Source organism: Equus caballus, chromosome 19 (genome assembly GCF_041296265.1).
Source record: "Equus caballus isolate H_3958 breed thoroughbred chromosome 19, TB-T2T, whole genome shotgun sequence".
In the NCBI taxonomy this organism is placed as follows: domain Eukaryota; kingdom Metazoa; phylum Chordata; class Mammalia; order Perissodactyla; family Equidae; genus Equus; species Equus caballus.
In genome coordinates, this window is record NC_091702.1 from 1,314,506 (window position 1) to 1,332,590 (window position 18,085).

An 18,085-nucleotide genomic window follows, 5' to 3' on the forward strand; every position below is an offset into this window, starting at 1 on the left:
AGTCCTGTTTTACCCAAGATGCTATGATCCATCAAATTTCTATTTATATTATCATTGCAGAAATAATTTTATCTTTAATGTTCTGCAGTTACATGCGTCAAACTATTGTCTGCAGCTATAATCTCCTTAAAATAACTACCAAATCTGAAAGTAACTCCTGATGCTTTTTCAGCAGATTTGGGCATTCAGATTGTCATGTGACCATGAGAGATGCTAAATGCTGGCAAACATTTTGTGTACTAGTTATAGATTCATCAACTCAAATGAAAAACAAAACATCAGTATTTATCATTAAGCATTAATTTTCCTTTATTTGAGCTCCCTGCTGCCAAAAGGTTACAAAAGCATTACTAAACACTATGAAAAAGGAAACGGTTGTTGACAAAACCACTGTAGCAACAACATTCCTACTACTCTTTGTAGGCACTCTGACAGGACTGATTAGCCTCTATTCCTAGCAAATATTTCACTTACACCTAATCTAAAATTTTCCATGTTTCCTATTGACCCCACTCCCAGGCATGGCGGCTATACAAATCTCTCAGACCTTAGAATGCAATGTTACAACTAGCTGGTACAAGTGGCTAGCAGAGACAGCAGCATTAAATACTTCTCCCATCCCATCCAGCAAGTTAGTTGTACCCAGCCACTCATGTCTCAGCACACTTTATCAGCAAGTGCCCTTCATGCTATCTTTAAAAGAAGCTGTTAGTTACTTTCTATCTGGAAAGTGCCAGGCCTGGGTTATCATTGGATGTCTTCAGATTTAACCACATGTTAAAGTGAGAACGTTCTTCACCGCACACGTTGCTCATGCACTAATACAGACCATGGCAGAGGTTAAAATAAAAAAAAGGATGTTCACTGAATCTATCTGGGTTCATTTTAACGGAACCATTAATGGTAGCTTATATTTAATTAAAAAACAAAAACTCCGAAAACAAATGCTAAACTGGGCGTGCCACTAGGATCACAGGCATAAACCATGACTGTCCTAGGCAAACTGGGATGATGTTCACCGTACATTTAAGTGTTATCCCCATTTAACAGATGAAGAAAGAGATGCAGGGACAGAGGCTAATTCACAGTAAAGAGAATTTATTGTAAAGCTAATTAAACTTAAGTTCAGAGCCCTTCATCTGCATATTCCCCTTCCAAGCCCTATACCTAATTTTGTAGTCACAATTTTGTATTCTTTTTTCCATTATGAAGGTCCCTCACAACCTGATCTGCTCCTATACAGAGAGGTTTAATAATTAACCCAAATTCACATAGGACTGGTGTTTTTGCTTGCTTTTTGGGGGGTTGTTTTGCTTTTAAAGATTTTATTTTTCCTTTTTCTCCCAAAGACCCCCAGTACATCGTTGTGTATTTTTAGTTGTGGGTCCTTCCAGCTGTGGCATGTGGGACACCACCTCAGCATAGTCTGATGAGCAGTGCTATGTCCGCGCCCAGGATTCGAACTGGTGAAACCCCGGGCCGCCGAAGCAGAGCGCACGAACTTAACCACTCGGCCACCGCGCCAGCCCTAGGACTGGTTTTGATTTGATCTGGAAAATATATAGTCATACAAGAAAATGGAAAAATAGTATTCATTATTTTTCCCCAGAAGAATCCTAACTGGTATCACTGTCTTGGAGTCTTTCACCACTATATTCCAAACTACACACCACTAGCACCACAAACAAACAGTCATAGAATACTACTTTCACTGTGGTACTTCTGAATTTGAATGACTCCTCAATATCCAACAGATCAAATTTCAACTTCTCAGTCTGGTTTTCAACCTCACCATCACGCAGACACATATACACATTTTTAAGTATTTAAATAAGTAATCTTATCTCCAACTATTTACATAACATTTATTTTATTCTTTTTCTCCATCAAACTTTCCTTTAGCCTTGTTTCTGATTTGCCAAACTCTCAGCTAAAACTTTCCTATGTTCTACTATTGTTCACACTGTTTTTTTTAAATCATATATTCTGGCCCCTGATCTTTCAACATTTTCAAACTTTATGGAATGTCATATTCCCCCCCCCCCCAATAAGCTATAAATCTCTCAGAAAGAGACTAAATTTCAGTTACTTTATACTCTGACCTGGCACAGTGCCTGGTACATAGCACTCACTAAATACTTTGCACAGGTGAATATTCTAGGCCTACATTTACAAATGCAAACCTCTCCTTCACCTAAATTCAAACAGGATTTTATCTGTGCCTTCTTATGACACGGGTTGCATTCTTCAATCTAAGTTATAGAAATAAACCTCCTCCAATTAAAACAAAAAGTCTTCTTACACTGAATGTATAGTGCTGTATTTCAGATCTATAGTTGATCCCATTCTGAATAGCATATCGAGGCCCAAAGACTGGTCACATCTTTATCTTCTCCTTTCTCTCTTCTCTTACTACCACCTTCATGTCTGAGGTGGCTATGAATTTGGTGAAACAAGTCGTCAATCACCAAATACTGAAAATAAAAGAGAATCTTTTCCAAATTAAAAAGATCAGTGCTTATACCTGTCCTCTTTCAAATTTACAACTCAATGTGACTAGGAAAACACAGGGTCTCAGTGCTGACGTAAAAGTACAAAACAAAGATTAGAGTTCTAGGTCAATGATTCCCAGACAACTAAAAAAAAAAAATTTATTTAATTGGTAAGACTGACAAATGATTCATATTTTTAATTTTGTCAAGAAAGGACTTGGGACCAGCCCCGTGGCCGAGTGGTTAAGTTCGCGTCCTCTGCTTAGGTGGCCCAGCGTTTCACTGGTTCAGATCCCGGGCGTGGACATGGCACCGCTCATCAGGTCACACTGAGGTGGCGTCCCACATGCCCCAACTAAAATATGTACTGGGGGGATTTGGGAAGAAAAAGCAGGGGGAGAAAAAAAGAAAGGACTTAAAATGGGAGGGGCATTTTAAGTCCAAAAAAGAATATAATTTTAGGAAAAAAAGAAAGAACCCATTAAATTGGAAAATCTGACATTATGGCTGATTAGCAAGTTTCAGGGAAGTAGACTGGGAACTGCTATCATAGATATGTCAATTAGTTTCAGCTTAGACCAAATCTCTTTACCCTAAATGAGACTTTGTTTGAAATGAAATGTTATATCTTCAAAGACGTCCACAAAGCATAACACTAAAGCCAAACCAAGTAATTTAAAAATCAAAATAAGGAAAGCTTATTTCTTCCCTAGCCACCAGTCCCTTCCCTCACAAAAAAAAATCTTACATGTGACTGGTAGACTCCCCAAACAGAAGAGCAGCAAAAAGTTAAATGCCAAGTTTCTTTTATGCCAAGAAAACTTGCAAAGACCTTTGCAATTGTAAAGACGCTCCTATCAAATGATTCCGCAATTAAACTGTATATCAGGTCCCTATAATACACAACAAGAATACCCTGGTTTGATTTAGTGTATACGATCAGGTTGCTACAACCAAAATACAAACTTGCTATAGCCTGCTTCATTCATTTCCTTGGAAAAAAGGTATAAAGCCTCTTTGCAAGTGTTTTCCTGTCTTAATGCAGACCAATCTACTGTCTGCCAAATAATCCTTTCAGGTTCTTTAATACTGCCCTCCCAACCCATCTCTTCTAAGAAGCCTTGGTAAAAACTAGGTCTCCAATTTGATAATTATTTATCTCACTTCCTTTTCAGCTTTTAAGAACCTGTGTTTCATTGTTTCTCTGTAGCGCTTGTTCTGTGCAACACTGTTATCCTTCAAGGTTTAAGGTAATTTCTCTGTTCTCTAAATATCCATAGCCCTCTACATGTGCCACTTTCACAATACTCGTATTTCTACACTGCATAGCACAGCATAGCCATTAAGCATATGGTTCTCAAATAACTGTCATTGATTAGCTGGGTGACCTTGGGCAAGCCACTTAACATTAACAGTGCCTCAGTTTCCCTATCAGTAAAATGAGGATAACATTTGTACATACCTCATAGGGTTCTTCTTAAGAGTAAATGAGCTAATATACAAAAAGTTCTTAGAACAGCACTTGTTATATATTAAGTACCATTTAACTATCTAGTCTTAAAATCATTCACCTAATTCAAATCTCACCATTCTACCATAAATTCTTTTTGTGGTCCAAAGTTTTATCTTTTTCTCTTTTGAATCCCACTATACAGCTTGACAATGCCCTAAACAGGGAGGCAAGTAAAAACGTATTTGTTGAATTAATTAATGCCGAATTCTCTGATGGAGCAGCTCTGAGAGAGCTTTGTAAATGTTCTCTAGTTACTCGTCTGTATTTTAAGTTCCTAACAGTTCTCAAAATTTTCAAACAAAAACTAATCCTACAACAGAGGGAAATAAACAAGTACTCAAGGATGGTCTGAGACAAGGATTAAAACTTCTACTCTATAGCAGCTCCAATCAACTGCTAGTGATTACTAAGCACTGTCTCAGATTCTGAGGCCCTTACGGCCTCATGGTCAGAGCGCCATGATCAACTAATCTTGTCTACCTTTGTTTGCTGGGATAGTACAAAGTGGACACACTCATTTTTTCATTACCAATCTGGAGTTTGACCCTAACGAGCCCAACCTCCCCAAGAAAATTTATTTAAAATTCCATATTTTCTCTTACAACTTCACACAAGTTTTGCCTTTTACTCTATAACATATCCATGTTTACTTAAATTAAAAAATATATTTTCCTCCGATCTGTGAATAAAACTGATGCTCCAGGGAGATGTGTCACGTTTCTTCTGTGGTTTCTTAACCCCCTGGTACCTAATATCTCCAGGTGCAGCACTACCTCATTTTGAGAAACACAATCCTAGACTACACGTTTCCTGCAGTACATTGCTTTTGCATCCTCCCACTAGCAACCAAAATACTACTCCCTGAATAACCAGAAGTTATATGACAGAATAATAATAGCACCTATATTTTAATACTGCTTAAGCGTTTGTAAGATGATTTTCTATCTCATTTAATATTCACATTTTAAAGAATTCAAAAACATCAAATTATAATCATGTATCAACTAAATTGTGTGACGTTTGTAAGTGAGTTTTCACTTTTCTCCAAAGTGGAAGCATGATGCTAGAACATTAGCTAGGAATAAATCAGATAAACTTCTAAAATACGATGCTAACATATCTTCAACAGGATAAATGCTATTGCTAAAATTATCAGACATCGTTACAATACTTGAACACAAAAGCTGTCTTTCCTCTTATAAAATTCCTAATAATTTAAATGTGTTATATTCTAACCATATCATCACTGTCCTGGGTCTACTTGTGACAAAAATTGTATTTAATGGCTTAATGTTTCAATCAAAACAATTCTTTTCGTCAGGGAATTTGATCAAACGAAATTACAGGCCCACATGATTTCCATCCTAGTGGACTTGAAGGTCAACAGCAATGAACAGGTTACATAAAGCTAAATTGTCAACTCATCCTCCTTTATGTGATCAATTCTAAATACAAAACAAATTGCAAATTCTCTTGTAAGTTAAAGCAAAAAACGCTTCACTTTCCCTCCCTTGCAAAAACAAACTAAATTGGATTTATGGTGGATACGAGCCCCCACCAATGGATTTAAGGGCAGCAGGGAATGGCCTCTTCCATAACGCCTTACAAATTTGTGCAAAGACGATATATTGACGCAAAGAAATCCCTTCAAAAAGGGAGAAGCAGGGGCGAGAAGAGGGCTCAGCTGCTCAGAGGTCTCATTAGAGGAGGAGGACCCGGGAGGCGGGGGAGGGAGAGCAGAGAACCTCACCCACGGCGGGCCCCACATGTGAAGCTTTTGGAAAGACAGTGGGGGAAAAGCTGAGCTGCTTTCGGTTTAAGAGCAGAGACATGGCGCTAGGGTCCCCCGGCTTGGGGAAGATTAAAAGACCTCTCCTAGCAAGTTGCCCCCAGGCAAGGCTGTGCCCTCCCCTCCGAGGCCTAGGAAAGAGGCGCCATGACGGGAATGCACGTCCAGGGACGCAAGGCTACAGTCTCAAGCTCCAGCAGCACGACTCACCTGGAGCCCCCGACCCAGTTCATCTCCCCAAAACTTCTGAGAAGACACTGGGGTTCTGACAGCTGCACTTCAGACGGCTCCGTTCAGGGCTAAGCCACAGCTTCCTCGGTTTCAGCCCGCTCCTCTCCGGCCCACGGACCTATAGCCCAGCCTCCCTACAGCCTTTGCGGCCTGGTTAGGCTCCTTCCGCGTCTCCCGGCAGCCTCTGCGGTTTCTGCGGCGACGCTGTCCTGATAGGGCCGCAGGGGACGCCGTGGGAAAGCAGCGCGTCCGAAGGAGGAAGAACACAGCAGTTTCAACCGGTCGGGCGAAGGAACCCTCAAGAAATCAAGTGTCGGGCTGTGGCCGCAGGGTTAGTGTTTGAAACCACCCCCACCATAGTTTTATTTACTTTGGTGTAGGTCTCAGCCTTTTTCTTTTTAGGTCAAAGAACAGACTGAGGGGAGAAAAAGAAGGCAAGAACAAAGATATGGATCCGTAATCCTCAAGATGATGTTTCCATTCCCACATCACTCCACATCCAAATCCTTTAAATATCTTTCACGTGCAGTTTCAATATTCAGTACACAGTTGTTTATTAGAAATATTGCGCTGTAGTAACTTACCATTTTGTGGGTTTCTTAGAGAGCTTGATCAAAACTGGGTTTAGCTGTAAAGACCCAAAGACTTTAAACACCTTACCGAAAAAAATCTCAAAACGAAAGTTGGATTTTAGTGATCGTTTCTGTGTTATGTTTGTATATCCTCACAAAATGTTTATCTTACACACTGTTCTATGATATTTTGGTTAGAAACTAGAAATCTCCTGTACCAAACAAATGCACAAAATGGTTTTTTTCCCCCAATTGTCATGATTGTTTTCCAGATTTTTAATCTGGGCAACCTCTCATTTTCAAATATGATACATTTTCTGTTAACTCATTGGGAAATAGTGCCTAAAATATAGTTGCCTAAAATAGGATTATGTGCCCTGGTAGACATCGTTTAATCATAGAAATACTGATTTTTGTCACAAAAATTCACCAAAGTATATCTATCATTGGTTTGAATTAAACCAAGTGAGTATAGCATTTCAGAACAAATTAGTCTTCGTCATGGAGTAGCTCATCGTTTTTCAGTAACTAAACCATACAGTCGAGTCAGAAGCAATGGCCCAGTGCGTTAGCCTTTCCTACTTTCAACATTTTGAAACAGGTACAAATTAACTAAATTAACTAGAAGGGGAAAATAATTTTATAGAGGATTGACTGACCTTTTAAAATATATTCTATAGGTAGAGACATAAAGGACAGGTTGACCAATCTGTTGAGAAGAGTCAAGAAGTGGGAGCTGGATAGAACCGTGTCTTCTCTCTGACTAGAGTCACTGCTTTCCTTCCAGTCACAGAGAGGCAGTGGAAGTGGTCAATTAGGCTAAGGAAAGATTAATCTATGAGATACATCCTCAGACAAGATATTTGCTGGGTTTTCCTTCACAGCAAAAGACATTTCATTATGAACCAGTTATTAGGTGGTTATTTGTAACAGATGAAATATTGACCTAAGATCTCATCTTCATTGTGTTTGTGGCTCACATGAATAAGGCTAGCATGACTGGTAGATAATGAGTCAAATGCTGTGCTATTTTAGGGCCAGTAGGGCAATTAGGTAATCTCGGGTCAGGAAACAGTTCAAGAAAGGAATACAGCACAGATAAAATACTACTTAGCATTTGCTGAGAAGGAAATGCATCCCAAATCTTAAACCTTAATTTGTCTTTACTGCTAAAAATTATTTACTCTCTGGTGATTTACTATCTAAACACATAATACATATTATCTACATTATACATTTTTATTCATATACTTATATATGTAGGTCTCTTTATTATAAAAATTTATTTCTGATGTTTTACTGTTTAGAAAGCATGTAGTTTTCCTAATATATGTGTATATATATAGTCTCTAATATATATATAAAGTCTATTTAATCCTGCTCTTCCATGGTTGTTGGTAATGTCCACTGTGACACTGACATTGAGAGTATCACACTTGAGAACAGAGTAATTTGATAATTATTGCTTATTTTTTAACTTTCATTCATTTTCAAGATCTTTTTTTAAGATTATTTCTCCTCTCTTAAGAAAAATTTTAATGCTTTCCCATGTAAACACATGTAAAGTTGAGAAGATTGAGTGGAAATTAGGCTGAATTATGTTTACTATAGTAACAAGTGACTTTTTTTCACTCTTTTTTTCTCACCTAGTTTGAAATTCAAACTAAATTAGCATTCTTTCTGCTTTAATTGCATGGCAATATAAAAAATGAAAGAAGTATCTTGACATTCTTAGTTTCTTACTTAAATATCATATATTTCCAACTGGAATTATGTATCTGTTTTCCTATCATCTTGAATTCTTCCTCTGCCTTCCCTGAAGTCTTGAGCTTGGTCTCAGATGCTAGGACCAACCCTGACTCTTGGGGGTAGGGTAGAGTGAAGGGTGGGAGTGGAATTAAAATGGTGATAGTTACATCTGTACTTAAGTGGCTCATCATTAGGTCAAATCTCACATTAACCTTTTCCCCAGTTCTAGTAACTGGCCTCCAACCTTCCCTGCACCACAATTCCGGTAACCAAATTTCTGTCTTTCTATCTTGATTATTTTCCTCATTCTAACAAGTCTTTCACTCAAGCCAATAAAAGCTTGTTCCTATACCCTAGCTTCATTATCAGTTGATAAACTGACCTACCTACAACTAAGTGCAGGCCTGATTTGATCTCTAACCTTCTTTGCTTCTAGATTTCCCACTGCCCTGCTCCTCCCCTGATGTGGCTGTCCTATGCCAGTGATGCAGGCCACTTGCCTCGACTGCCAGCTGCTTGCTGACCGGCGTAACCCTCTGTGTAAGTGTTCTGCCTGGCTGAACATCCTCCTATCACCCCCAGCTAAGTTTACCCTGGCCCTCCACCTGTCTTATCACAGTCAGGAGATGTGACATAAAGAATTAAAGTTTATAAGGGTAAGAGATCCTTACTTTGACACGTGAGAAACGTGAGATTAGGAATAAAAGATTTTGAAAATAACCACTATAACACTATGATCTCTACATACAGACTTAGAAAGTCTCAATGGAATGAATGATAGATTGTGCTGCTAATATGGTCAGCTATAAAAGAAATTTGCATGAATTTGCCACTCATGTATTAGTCAATCTGCTGAATTGAATGCAAACAAATGAAAAGAGACCTGTGATGATTCTTGAAATTCATATAGGTACATGGGAAAGGAGTTTTAAAAGTTTAAGGCTATTGTTACTTATGAAAAGGAGAATAGTTCTTTATTCACAGTAAACTGAATAATGAAGATCATTCAACACTGAAACAGGTTTTATATTCTAGCACAAGGGTTGGCAAACTTCTTCTGAAGAGGGCCAGATAGTGAATATTTTAGGCTCTGTTTCATCTATCCAGCTCTGGCTCTGTGGCTTGCAAGCCATAGAAAATAAGTAAATAAATAAATGGGTGTGGCTGTGTTCCAATAAAACTTTATTTATGGACACTGAAATAAAAATTTCATGTAATTTTCATGCACCACAAAATATTATTATTCTTGTGATGTGTTTTCAACCATTTTAAAATGTAAAAACTGTTCTTATCTCAAGGGCCATAAAAAAATAGGTGGCAGGCCAAATTTGGCCCACTGGTTGGGTTATAATTTGCCAACCTCTGTTCTAATTTAATGCATATCTTCCCAGGCTTCCAGTTGACTAGAAATGTGTATGTATGTTGTGGGGGGTGGTGGGTGTGGGGAAGCAAAAATGCTTTTGCATATTCGAAAACACACTCATCCTTACCTAAACATTTTACATATTTAAAAGTATGCAGAATTTTGCTTGACTGTTTAGCAGTTTAAGTCCTCTATTAGGGATGTAGGGAAAATTTTTTTAACACTCTTTGTTTGAATCAAATAACCAAAGTGGGAAGTAGCCAATAGGTTATCTCTAAGCCTAAACAAAACAAGCAAAACAAAAGTTTGCAAAAGACAAAGAACTCTCAAAAAAGGTCCCAGAGAAGCTATTTCCACCATCTAACTCCAGTTGGATTCCCAAATGGTTAACTTTAGGTTATAAAGTCACACACCTCCAAGTAACAACTATCTAAAGGACGCAAGAGGGTGGTAGAAGTGAAACACTGCTTTTTTTTATTCAATAGTCACCTTGTAAATAAATACCAGTGCATCAGATCTCCATTGCTAAAAATAGCAGTTGTGGGGCTGGAAGATTTTTATTGTAAGGACAAGTAAACATAGAGATGGAGATATAGCAAAGAACTATTTTCTATAATGCAGAAGACTTCTCTCCTATTTATTTACAAAATATGCCCTCAATTACGACTTGTCTGATAGATTCTGGGACTTCATGAGAAACACAGGCAGAAAAAATAAAATAAAATGGGACTGAAAAACAGATCTAATTATTTGATAGTTTGCTTTCTCCAGTGTCCCTCCCGCTTGTCTCTTTCCTCTCTCTCCCTTTCAGATTCAGTCCATACCCTTTCACATTCATTTCATGTTGGTCCTCTTGCCCCTCCTCCCTCATCTCCCTAGCTCCTTCTGCCTCATCTCGTTTTATAGCGCTTGGAAATTTCCTTTTCTTTCTGCTCTTCCCCTTGTGGTATCTACTAAAACCTTAGAGGAGTGATGTATATTCTGAAACTTCTGTGCGTTTCTAAGTGACGCTGAGCATGCTCAGTAGCTGGGGCAGGTTTTGTCGCCCGCAGCTGCCCTGATTCGACCTTTCCCAAAATAGACATTTAACTCTTTGGACTCCTGCCTAAGGATGTAATTCGCTTTGCTTTCTCCTCATTTTCAAGGTTCAAAGGGAAGCGGCGAGGATTCCAAGGTCCCACCATCCTCACAGCCAATGAGGGGCCTGTGAGGGAGGAGCTTGGGGCAGCTTAGTGCAGCTTGAGCTTCTGAGGGAATCATCCTCAGTAGGTGCAGTGGAGTCTGAGCTCCGCTGCACCTGTCACAGCAGAACAAAATTGAAAAAAACAAAAGCAAAATTTAAGAAAAGAAGAGAAGAAATGCTGCGGACTATGGAACCCTGTAGGACTTTCTGAAACATTTGCTGGGGATTCTGGTGGATCATGATCTTTTAAAACCAATTCTTTTTGAAGCCGGTTTGGGTAATTGGGAAAATGACACATATGCTAAATGCAGCAGCTGATCTAATGAAATGGACCAGATCTAGCGCTGCTAAAAGGGCTGCCTGCCTGGTGGCTGCGGCATATGCTCTGAAAACCCTCTATCCCATCATTAGCAGGCGTTTAAAGCAATCTGGCCACAGGAAGAGAAAAGAAGCAGCTTACCCGACTGCAGAGAACAGAGAAATACTGCATTGCACCGAGACCACTTGTAAAAATTCTTCGCCTGAAGTGAATGCAGATTTTTTCAAACAGCTACTAGAACTTCGGAAAATTCTCTTTCCAAAACTTGTGACCACTGAAACAGGGTGGCTCTGCCTCCACTCGGTGGCTCTGATCTCGAGAACATTTCTGTCTATCTATGTGGCTGGTCTGGATGGACAAATCGTGAAAAGCATTGTGGAAAAGAAGCCTCGGGCTTTCATCATCATATTAATCAAGTGGCTTATGATTGCCATCCCTGCTGCCTCTGTGAACAGTGCGATAAGGTACCTGGAGTGCAAACTGGCTTGCATCATCAAATTACTCAAGTGGCTTATGATTGCCATCCCTGCTGCCTCTGTGAACAGTGCGATAAGGTACCTGGAGTGCAAACTGGCTTTCATCATCAAATTACTCAAGTGGCTTATGATTGCCATCCCTGCTGCCTCTGTGAACAGTGCGATAAGGTACCTGGAGTGCAAACTGGCTTTCATCATCAAATTACTCAAGTGGCTTATGATTGCCATCCCTGCTGCCTCTGTGAACAGTGCGATAAGGTACCTGGAGTGCAAACTGGCTTTCATCATCAAATTACTCAAGTGGCTTATGATTGCCATCCCTGCTGCCTCTGTGAACAGTGCGATAAGGTACCTGGAGTGCAAACTGGCTTTGGCCTTCAGAACTCGCCTAGTAGACCATGCCTGTGAAACCTATTTTACAAATCAGACTTATTATAAGGTGATCAATATGGATGGGAGGCTGGCAAACCCTGACCAGTCTCTTACTGAGGATATTATGATGTTCTCCCAATCTGTGGCTCACTTGTATTCTAATCTGACCAAACCTATTTTAGATGTAATCCTGACCTCCTATACGCTCATCCAGACTGCTACATCCAGAGGAGCTAGCCCAATTGGGCCCACCCTATTAGCAGGGCTTGTGGTATATGCCACTGCTACAGTGTTGAAAGCCTGCTCTCCCAAATTTGGTAAATTGGTGGCTGAAGAAGCTCATAGAAAAGGCTGTTTGCAGTATGTGCACTCCAGAATTATAGCCAAGGTTGAAGAAATTGCCTTTTACAGAGGACATAAGGTAAGATAGAAATTAAGATGATGGGTGAAATGTGAGACTGTTCGAGCTGCCACTGCAGTGCTAGATACCATCTGTTGTACTGTTGATGGACCCACTTCTTTAGCGTTTTAGACTCCGATGACATCTAAACCTGTACTAGAATGTATGCTTCCTTACCCTTTTTACTCACAAGTTGTTAAAGAATTATAGAGTGCAAACTTTTCTAAAGTTTCATGAGAATAAAATTTTCAGCACTCAGTCTACTTAGCCTCAGTTACCCAAACATGCTCAGAATTATCTCTGAAGCATTTTCTTAAAACTTAAATCCTAATTGGTTGTAGAACATTAGAAGAAAATGTGTTTGGAAACTGAGTAAACACATGTCCATTGAGATGGAAAATTTAGGATGGTATTCTCTTGGTGTTACTATTGAGGGCCCTTTGTTTTTAAGAGGAAAAAAGACCCTGTCCTTTTACATGAAAGACAAGTTTAACAATTTTGCATGCCTGGTCAGCAATGGAGGGTCCTCAGTCCTAAGAAGTGCAGGAGAGTGTGTCTCACAAATGGCATTTCCAACTCTTAGTTAATGTTCAGCACCATGTTTGACACAAATAAAAAGAGGCAGTGAAATGAAATTTTGTCTGGCTTTGAGAGAAAAGCTAAGATTAGAGAAGAAATGAGGAGGAGAAAAGGAATTTCAGAACGTTATTTCTGAATACTAAAGATTTTCGACATTAAGCAGATCCCTAAAATAGTTAGCCTAATTACATAAACTTCCAGAGCATTGAAGTAACCTCAGAATATTAAATACGACCAAATTTTTTAAGGTGATGCATCTGAAATCTTAATACAAATGACTTAGTACAAATGAAATATTCAGGTATTCTTAAGTTGAAATGGTATTTTAATTCCCAAGCAGAATTATTTACTTTTTGAAGCATCATTAGTTATCAAGACAAACGTTTACAGTAGTAGGAATCTGAAGAAGAAAATTTAAAGCAAATTTAGGACTTCTACTCCCCCTTGAAAATTGTCCTTATATGTTGTATTAGTCATATTGACTTGTGATTCTTCTTGAATCATTGAACTCAGTGATTTAAATTATACCATGCTGTAGGCTTCCGGCATTTAAGACAAAATCCAGCAAATTGAGTTAGTTCGAAAATGGAATCTAATTACACATATGTGTGTCATGTGTTTATTTTCAAATATTTTTGGTGTGATCAAGAAGGATAAAGTTCTAACATTGTTTACTCATGTCTTATAGAATATCGTTTAATTTTAACCTCATGCATGTAATTTTGAAATAAAAATTATAAATCACTGACATGTACTTTATATTTACTAAGTATCATGGGTTTTTTTCAATAATATAGGTGTGACCAAATTAAATAATAATGACTCATTCTTATATTAATCTGTATTTTTTAGTTGTTAGAATCATAGATCATACTATACTAAGTAAAACAAAATAATGTGTACCTATCTTTAAAGAAAGCCTTCAGACATACAGTATTTACTTTTATAACTCATGCTGGGTTCTTGCCTCTTTTTCCCTCTATAGGTGGAAATGAAGCAACTCCAGAAAAGTTACAAAGCTTTAGCCGATCAGATGAACCTCATTTTATCCAAACGTTTGTGGTGCATCATGATAGAGCAGTTCTTGATGAAGTATGTTTGGAGCAGCAGTGGACTGATTATGGTGGCTGTACCTATTATCACTGCAACTGGCTTTGCAGATGGTGGTAATGACATTTATGCTTAATCTTCAATATATGTTTAGGATTATTTCTCTTGAAGGTGTCACTGCTGGTTTTGTGTGAGTGAAACTGAATATGTAGCCATTTTTCTGTGGTCATTAATGGTCAGAAACAAAGGCAGACTTTGCAACATCCAATAATAATACCTGCAATGTGAAAGGAGATAAGTGGCTCAAAAGTCCTTTCCAGTTGTGAGATATTTCAAATTAATATCTTGAAAAGCAGTGTAAGTTCTCTCCATGTGTTTTAAACTTCAGTTCTGCACATCCCATGTATTTAGTCTATAAATATTCTATAACTGGATCTGCCCTGTTTTGTGATTTGAAGAGTTGGTTGACTACATTAGGCAACTAGGAATATTGTTTTAGGAAGTGCTTCACACCATGGAAGGAGATCTCCTCTACTTGTAGGTAACATAGATAAAGCTCCTATGTAGCATGATTTGGTGGCATTGTGGGGGTAGGGGTTGTCAAGCTGCCCCTGTCTAATTCTAGCTATCACCACCCCAGTGGTTTTTACCAACATTTTTCATCTTTGGGATAACTAAGAAAGATAAGGACAACAAGAACAATATTAAAACGTTCTGTAATACTTGAGATGGGAGTTTGGGTCTTAATGGGCAGAGACAAAGGGGAGTTAATTAAAGTAGCAGCATTTTCTGCTCTTCCTCCAAAATAAAACGTTCCCCCTTCTCTTTAAAAACCACTTGGTCAAAATTGGCCTTAGTGTTGAAGTAACTAAATAAAAGCATGGGCTTTGTAGTAAGACAGAGCTTAGCTCAACTCTTGGCTTTCCCTCTTCCTGCCTGTATCCTCTCAGTCATGTTAATTAAACTCTGAACCTCCATTTCCTCATCTGTAAAAGGAGAATTGGAAAGGCTACTTCAGAGGACTGTTGGGAGGATTTAACAGAATAATGTTTATAAAGTACAGAGCATGCTCTTGATGTTCTTGATATAGAGTGACAATTATTACCTAGGAAACAAAAGGCAACACTGAGAATAAGGTAACAGAATTCACACTATTTTACGGCTATTTTTGGTGTAGAATTAAGAATTAAGTTATTTGTTTGAAGTCATCTAATAAAAACAAGTAAAAGAATTACCCTATACTTTAATATTTTGAAACAGTGCTTCAATGCTTTAACCAATTATTACAAAAAAACTTGTCAAATTTGAGTCATTCTTAACCTAAAATTGTTCATTTTAGTAAATTGGAATTTGTCAATCCCATGTGATAAGACTGTAGATATACCAAATATACTCCACAACTCAACTGTCTAATACTGTGTTTAGACCACTGGGAAACTGAATTTTATCTATTTTTATGTTTTCAAAGTTTTATTTTTCAAAAAATCATTTAAAAAGTTTATATTGAATAAGGTGTTGTTAGTAATAGTATTTTTAGACATAATCCTTTCATTATAAGATAAAATAAATTGCTTTTTCAAAAAAGTATTGGAGAAAAAAATGACACAAAAATTTATGGTCTTGAGATTAGTTTTAGTAAGACACAACAAAATTATCAGATATTCATAGTGGGTCTAAGTATATGGATGTTTTAAAAGGTTCGTATATAACGTATAGAGACAACACCAATGACAAGATCATGGTGTAGTTCTCTTAGTGCTTGGAAGCACGGGTCTTATTACAAAACCCCAGAGTATTCAACATAGAGCAGAGAAAATGCAGCTATTAATGGTGACAAATTAACCCCACAGAGACCAGTAAGAAGTAAACAGTATATGCAAAGAATCTAACAATCTTATTTCTATGGGTGATGTAATAAGATATTTAAAAATAAATCCTGAAAATATCATATTAAATTAAAGAAACAACATTAAAATTTCACATTGAAATTATGATAATCACAGTGATGCAAGTAAAATAAAGTAATTCTTAAAGCTTCTTTTCAAAAGAGGATTTTATACAAAGAGAAGCAGTATAAGAATGTCATAGAAGAAAAAAATAAATTCGTATGACAGCATTATTATGAGAAGGTGCTTCAATATCTTCTGTAATTTCTAATGTTACTATATATACGCTTATAATGTTTGTACGTATTTACTAAAGACATTTGACCTACAATGATTTAACACATGAAAATATTGTTAGCGTTTTACTCATACAAAATTATTTTTTCTAAATAATGATATATCTTTGAGGCTTTAGGTCTTGGAATTACATATCATATATTCTAATCTAATCTTCAGTCTTAATTTACACTTATGCCCTGAGTTGTCCCTTATGTTAGAGATGAATTAAATACATGATACTGTATATTTTAAAGCAAAAATAGGTGGAAAAAGTGGGTGAATGAGAGAAGAATGGCAAAGAGAAAAGGGAGAAAAAGTAGGATAGAGGAAAAAAAGACAATACAATAAAGAAGCAGGCCACTGTTCAGATCTTGACTCAGCTATTTAGTAGTTATCCATCCTTGAGAAATTTGCATAAACTTTATATGCCTCAGTTTTCCTCTCTTAACCATAGGTATAGTAATATATATCTTACAGAATTATGAAATTGTATATAATGTATTTAATGTGCTTTGAAACAGTTCTCAGCAAGTAGTAAGAATTTAGGTGGATCATTGTTAATATTTATTCTATTCTTACCATGTGGGCTCTGGCATCAGATTGCCTGGGTTCAAATGCTTACTCTTTTGCTTACTAGGCTATGACTATGGGCAAGTCATTTAACCTTCTTGTGCTTCAATTTCCTCATTTCTGAAATGGGAGAAATTATAGCAGGGTTGTTAGGAGGATTAAAGAAGAGTACATGTGTAAAACTTAGAACAATGCCTGCTTCATCGAAAATGCTCAATAGACATTTGCTGGCACGATTATTGTTGTTAAGAGAGCAAGATATTTAAAAGTGATTAGGAAGTCAGAGGTAAAAGTGCAGATAGGAGGAAGAGCCTGCATAGTTTTTTTGGAGGAGAAAAGAAAAATAGTTTTGTAGTAGATTTGTTATACCACCCACCTACAACTTCAAGTGAAATCTTATGGTTAGGACAGGATTATGTTTATATTCAAGTTCACATTACAAAATTGCATGTGGAATCATGCCATTTTCACTCAGACGAGGAGCTTAGAGGTCATCCAGTCTGGAGCCCCAGATTTGCCTCAGGGCACACAGATGGTTAGTGGAAGCACTAAGGATAGAAGACATTATGTGATTCCTAGTGTGTTACTTTTCTTACCTTCATCACGCTACCTCCATTTAGCTATATTGGAACTTAGTCTATAAGGGACTTAACTTAGTTTGAGACCAAGCAATCGTGGGAGCTAATGCTTGAAATAGAGGCATTGAAATAGTTAATTATATATAGTTTCTGTTATATTTTCTTAGAGGACATTACCCCTTTCTTTGCTTTGTATTAAGAGAAAGACTGAAATTATGTCAAGAAAATAGTTACCTGGGAGCTGTATCTCAATTTTTTAATATTATAGGCCACTTTTCTTCTCTTCATATCAAAAGCAGTTCTGGGCAAGGCCAGGGAAAGCTACTTATAGGTCCCTTCTGCCGGACCTTATCACAGACACCTGACAGGCAGTGAACAGTGCACCTAAGCCACTAGCACTGCCAGTAGCGTCCACATGTTGGTGATCTGCTAACGTGAGGTGGCACATCAGAAGTAGCAACTGAAAGCACTCTTAGGAATGGAACTGAACTCTACCATAACCCTCATAACATGGGTGATATTTTATTCCTAAAATGTACTTCCAACAAGATGATCTCCATAGCTCCTGCTGCAGGAGTATGTCTCATATTCAAATGCCAAATTGTTGAAATATAATTTTGTATTTGGGTCAGTTTACATATGACTACTCTCTTGTTGACCAATTATTGTCACAGTAATTATCAG

General features: G+C 37.7%; 1 protein-coding gene and 1 pseudogene across 7 annotated transcripts in view; one reads left to right on the plus strand and one right to left on the minus strand.

Annotated features, from left to right (window-relative positions):
- The window catches only part of LOC138919039 (regulator of DNA class I crossover intermediates 1-like), a 76,323-nt pseudogene extending 70,151 nt beyond the window's left edge, over window positions 1-6,172 (minus strand).
- A 32-nt stretch (window positions 6,173-6,204) lies between these two features.
- LOC138919041 (ATP-binding cassette sub-family D member 2-like) overlaps window positions 6,205-18,085 on the plus strand; it is a 173,057-nt gene continuing 161,176 nt past the window's right edge. For all 7 annotated transcript variants that reach the window (XM_070242998.1, XM_070242999.1, XM_070243004.1 and 4 more), the window contains exons 1-4: window positions 6,205-6,356; window positions 8,783-8,886; window positions 10,855-12,480; window positions 14,024-14,204. In XM_070242998.1, coding sequence (XP_070099099.1) covers window positions 11,182-12,480; window positions 14,024-14,204 — 1,480 coding nt within the window. In that variant the 5' untranslated portion in view covers window positions 6,205-6,356; window positions 8,783-8,886; window positions 10,855-11,181. The remainder of the gene's footprint in view (window positions 6,357-8,782; window positions 8,887-10,854; window positions 12,481-14,023; window positions 14,205-18,085) is intronic.